The 5,800-nt window shown below is 33.6% G+C and overlaps 1 protein-coding gene across 1 annotated transcript; it reads right to left on the reverse strand.

Annotated features, from left to right (window-relative positions):
• Positions 1-489: 489 nt before the first annotated feature.
• LOC127095162 (protein arginine N-methyltransferase PRMT10) lies at positions 490-4,796 on the reverse strand. Its single transcript, XM_051033911.1, has 8 exons — positions 4,532-4,796; positions 4,240-4,432; positions 4,011-4,116; positions 3,694-3,883; positions 1,701-1,886; positions 1,534-1,617; positions 1,124-1,336; positions 490-848 (listed from the first exon to the last, which is right to left on the reverse strand). Exons 1-7 carry the CDS (start codon positions 4,715-4,717, stop codon positions 1,160-1,162), a joined length of 1,122 nt encoding a protein of 373 aa, XP_050889868.1. The 5' UTR covers positions 4,718-4,796; the 3' UTR covers positions 490-848; positions 1,124-1,159.
• Positions 4,797-5,800: the final 1,004 nt, after the last annotated feature.

Genomic DNA, 5,800 nt, shown 5'->3' on the forward strand with positions numbered 1-5,800 from the left:
AGATCAAGTTCGTGAGAAAGAGGAATGGAAGTAGGATGGACAAAGTATATTTACATGCCAATATAATAAAAGATTAAATTAGACTTGTTTCTAAATTTGAATATGACCATTTTGAAGACTTGGTTCGAAGACCAACCAATTTGAATATGGCCATTTCAAAAACTTGGTTCGAATACATGGTTGGTGACATAGCCTATTAAAAGTCTATTTCATTTAAATATAAATAAATAATTCAAATAATATTTAAATAAATTAACAAACTAAAATACTAAAAATTTGTTGCACTAAATTATCTGAACTTACCTATTTGTTTAAATTGAGACTATAGAATTTATGGGTTTCTTTAACATTCTCCCAATTACCATCGAACACCATTGGTTCTTTAACACCATCGAACACCAAATAAGCTCTAGATGACAACTTCTAGTAATGACAACATTCCAAAATCCAGTCATTTTTAAGCAAAAACATGGAAATAAGGTCTAAGGGTTGCCAATAGAAATATTTGTGGTATAATTCAAACAAAATAAAACAATCAGGCGTCCCACAATTAAAGAACCAATAAATACAAATATTAGTAAATAATATCAAATATTTATAACACAAAAAGGGCTACAAGCTTAGCTTGAGAGTTGGGATCAAGTACCAATCCGAGGTTAATCCAACCATATCACCAAATAATGCTTGAACAATAATATCCGTAAGAGTCGCATGTCAAAACCGAATGATTGGAAAAACCAAGTACTAAAAGCAATGCCAACAGCTTTCTTCTGAAAACAAAATTGAACTTATACAACCCTTAACAATCGAACAGTTCCATAAGATAACAAATCGCGTGATTGTCCTTCCTGATGAAAAAAAATCAAAGACTAAATGAGGATAGCTAGTTGAGAATCAGTTAAGGTAATGTTACTAACATAACACTTGATCTATTATTGTGTATAATTGAACCTTTCAAAACATTAAAGTGTGTTTAAAAAAGAGTGTGATAGCATTCTTAAAATAAAGTCTTGATAGAATAGGAGACTGTTAAAGACACTCAAATGGAAGGATAGGATCAAGAAAGGCAATATTTGTAACTATTTAATATAGTATCATCATTAGATAAGCATTTAGAGCATACCTGCTTGAAGCTCCACGAACAAAGGAATCGAAACTATCATTCAATGTAGTACTTATTTTTGAAAGGTGCAACAAGCTTGCCAGAATGCTTTTGAATCTCACACCCAACCTCAACCTCCATCAAACGATGGTTTTCCTTTGAACGACTCATGAGAAAATTAACACTCAACTCGTCACCTTGACTCACATGTGTAGGAGGATTTAAAAGGAAAACCTGTCAAATGATTAAACCATATGACACAACATTATCATTCAGTTGGAATAAAATGGAAGTCATGGGCTCTAAGTGATTGAACAGATAAATTGACACCGAAATAATAAATGGCCAATTCATCACAGAAAGATTGAATGGTAACCATGTCTCTCCTACATTGTGGAAAAAAATCATCAACTAATTGGTGCTCTACAAACCTGCTGGCCCCAGTGTGTACAGTAATCTACACTAGGAGCGGTAGATAATTCAATCTCATGTTCAGCTGGATCCTCGCTTCGTCCCTGGTAAGCAAAAACATGAAAAGATAAGATTTATGATATTGGATTCGATAGATATAATGTCATTACAGGTTAGAGTATCTTACCCGGAAATGTACATCAAACCACCCTCCAAATCCACACACTTTTGTATTGTCCATGGTTATTGATAGAGAAAATTTTGACCTGACTTCCTCTATGTCCGCCACTGTGGCAGTCAAACAGTCAATTTCCTTTACTATACCAGCAGTTCCTATAACTTGATGTGGATGAAGATTGCTCCACAATGATGTCTACAGAAATTAAAGAAAGCATAAATTAGTCTTATATGCAACATATAACTTAAAGGATTATGTAGACTAGAGAAGATAATAGAATCTCCACTTATGTGGGATAGGATATGGGTAAACTATTCTACTGATACATGTATCAAACTTTGCTACTAATAGAGAAAGTTGGGATAACTCTGATTGTATATACCTAGATAAGGAACAAGTACAGGTTCTGCGGATCAACCTATGCTACTAATACAATTTTGGATTTCAGTGATCATAACTGAACCTGAGAGAAAAACTGAATTGAAAAAATTTCTTTTGTATTGATCTATCTTGATATGGCAGAGTTACAGTGCTGGCAGGTCAGCATAACAAACATACCAGCATGGCAGAGTTAGTTACCACTCTGACACAAATCACCTACACCTACTATTCGCCACCAATGCACCCAGTCCATATCGTTTTTTTCTGATTAAACGGAATGAAAACAAAGATGTAGAAGTGGAACAAATCAGAGTCATATGATATAAGCGATAGAAAGCAGCTGCCACAAGAACAAGTCCAGCCCCAACATAATCACAATTCACAAGCATGAATGCACCTAAAGTCAGACACAATCAGAGATTCAGTAGCATCCAGAGACTATTTGCAGAGAATCCAAGCACACATTCGGACATACACATCAATTGAAGCTCCACTGGTATCATCCATTGTTATGAGCAAAGGGAGGAAGCCGCATAGCTTTTGAAGTAAATGAATTACATATAAAAGAATGTATGATGTATACAAATAATTTAAATAAAGTTGAAAGATTTGACGATTCTACACTGGTTGTTCTATAAAACAAAATGCAGACTATGAATAGAAGTAGAAAAATGGATAGAACAACACACGGGAAAAGAAAAATATATTTGGAAAGAAACAAGAGTAAAAATAAAATAGGTGAAAAGAAGGGATATGAAATAAATTGGAAAAAGAAAAAAGAGGACATGTTGAGGAAGAGAAGGAAAGTAACCAAATAAGTCAAATGAAGAGGGGAAAAAAGTGAACAGAAGGAAAATAAGAGGAAAATAAAAAACAAATGGAAGAAAAAGGAGCAAAAGGGTCTTATATTTAAGGACAGAGGTAGTGCTATTCTAAACAGAAGTCTTGTGCTTGTGCAGACTCTTAAGTTCTATTATTAAAAAGAAAAGGGAAAACGCTAAAATCGTCTTTTTACAGCTATGTCTTCTAATTTCTAACTGAAAAAGCTAAGGCGATTGCTGTCGCCCTTGCAGTGGTACAAGGATTGCGTTGAAGTTTTCATTGCAGATTCATCAAAATCCCCAACACAATAGTGGTTTAGCACCCTTTGACAACACTTTAGATATAATTACAAAGCCACTTACACAGTTGCAGTCACGAAAAATTGCATGACTACATGGAAGCCAGGGCTTTTGGATCAAGGGGGTTCACTCTTGCTCAAGGGGGTTTAGGGTTTTAAGGCTAGAAAACAGTTTCTGAATTTGGTTTATGTGTGGGTGGAAGTAACTATGGGTCAGGTTTTTCTGAAAGTAGCCTAACCCACCAACACATTTTAATTTAATGTTCTTGTAGGCTCTTGGGAATGCACAACCCTGCTGCAGCATAAATCCTACCATAATCCCAGCAAAAGAATTTCAAAGTGAGGATTTGAATTGTTCAGCCCTGTTGGAGCATGTCGAGCCTCTGTCTCTACAAGCCAGCACATTATGTAGAGCCGACAACTCCAACCATAACCAAAATTTAATTTAATTTAACTGAAACTTAACAAATACATTTAAAGTGTACTGAGTTTTAAACTTGCCTGTAGATAGTATTTCCTCTGCTCCTCTGCAAAAGGCTTTGCCAAGGTGCTCATATCAACACCATAGCAGGCTTTTGTTTCATCGACAAAGCTGTGCCAATCACCCATAGCTGATTGGTAATCATCCAATTTTTGTTCTACTATTCCAGTCCTGATAGGCGCCATCCACATGCGAGCATGACTAGGATACCTACAAAATAAATATTTATAAATCAACGGTAACTGTAACACCAATAGCCACCAAAGATTTACTCATTCACAAACTGAATTTTAATGTTAGAAAAACTCCATTCCCATTGGAAGAAAACAATACTTACATCACCCCCGTTGGTTTGAGCCAGCGGTCACGAGCACATATAACAGAATCAAACATAGACTCTCGCAGAAGAAAATAACCCATCCATTCAGAAATGATAACATCAACTGCAAGTCATACAAACACCAACATTTTTTAAGGCAATCAAAAGGGTACACCAACCAACATTTAACAAAGCATATAACAGCAACTGCAACCGCATACAAGTGTCCTATTTGACTAAAACTAACCTTTCTCCGGCAAGGTAATATCCTCCATGGAGCCCTCAATGACTTCAACTACATTTTCAAGACTATTTGCTTTGACAAGTGCCCGAGCGTGTTCGGACATCTTAGTAGCTTCCACTGCATACACCTTCTTTGCACCAGCCTGTGCTGACCATATAGCAAGAATACCACTTCCAGCTCCAACATCCAAAACAACCTTTTCATACCCCAAAAGTGTTAAGTTGCAAAACTATAAATATTTTATTTCTGTGTTATAAGGAAATATAGCTGGTGTGAAAATGAAGAAGAGACTAACCTTGTCCTTAAAGTGGTGTTTGTTTTCAAAAACGGCATTGAAGTAAGCGTCCATGCGAACACGATCGGAGAGCATCTCTTTTTGGTGGTAGAGGAAGGAGTAGGTGCAGAAGTAATTCGCATAGTCAACCTCTTTGGGGACGGCGGTGCCTCGGCCCCCACCGGCGGCGTTTTCAGAGGTTCCCATGGTTGTGGTTACGGTTACTCTCACTCTGGAGCAACTAATTTTATTTTAGGGCAGGATTGGTTTGGCGGTAGGGTTTGGGTTTTGGTTCTGTGCCGTTATTTATAACTAGACTTTAAAACAAAATCTACTTTTTTTATTTGTTAAAGTGCTAAATTAATAAAAACAGTTATTGATTTCACTCACAAGTATAAAATCACATAAACATAAATATTTTTCCCCCAAATTTCAATTCGCAACCGATTATTTGCAATTCTAATAAAATATATTACTTTTTTATTATTTTATTGTTTGTTATTCTATTAAAAAAACAATTTCTTTATTTCATTAAAAAGATAATTTTATAAAATATTTTATAACTTTTAACTTTCATATAAAATTAATTGTACTCTTTAATTTATATAAAATGACTTCATTTGATTTCTCACCTAGAGTTACCACAATTTGTGATTTGTTAAGAAAGTGGAGATTAAGAAAAAATAGTCATTACAATTTCATACAAATAATTATAAATGAAAATTGAGGGAGAAGTAATTATTACACGTAAAAGTTAAAGAATATATTACCCATATTTTAGAAAAACTTCTTTAAATACAATGTAATCATTGTTTTTGTTTATCATAAATTAATATTTTCAACTCTTTTTTAGTTTTCACATATAATTGTTAATGATTAAAAACATCTCTTAGTAGGTATAATTCAATATAATCAAAATATTATTTGTAAGATTTGTTAATGATTATTGTAAAGGGAACAATAATTAAAAATTATCTTAACTTGAATGACCATAGTAATAAAGAATGAAACATATACATTTTTAGAATATATCAATAATATTTTTAATATCTTTCTCTAAAATAATTTGTGGTGTACCTTTCTCAAATGAGATTTATTTTTCTTCTCTTACATAAAAAAATCAATTTTATTTATTTTGACATTATAATACTATATATTGATTAGTATAGCAAACTAAATATAGAAGAGAAAATACTTGGATAAAGTATATTTTGTAATTTCACCCTATTATGTATACAATATTACTCTTATTTGTATATGGTAACATTTGAATGCCATAAAATATGCTAC

Source organism: Lathyrus oleraceus, chromosome 1, assembly GCF_024323335.1.
Source record: "Lathyrus oleraceus cultivar Zhongwan6 chromosome 1, CAAS_Psat_ZW6_1.0, whole genome shotgun sequence".
NCBI classification, from domain to species: domain Eukaryota; kingdom Viridiplantae; phylum Streptophyta; class Magnoliopsida; order Fabales; family Fabaceae; genus Lathyrus; species Lathyrus oleraceus.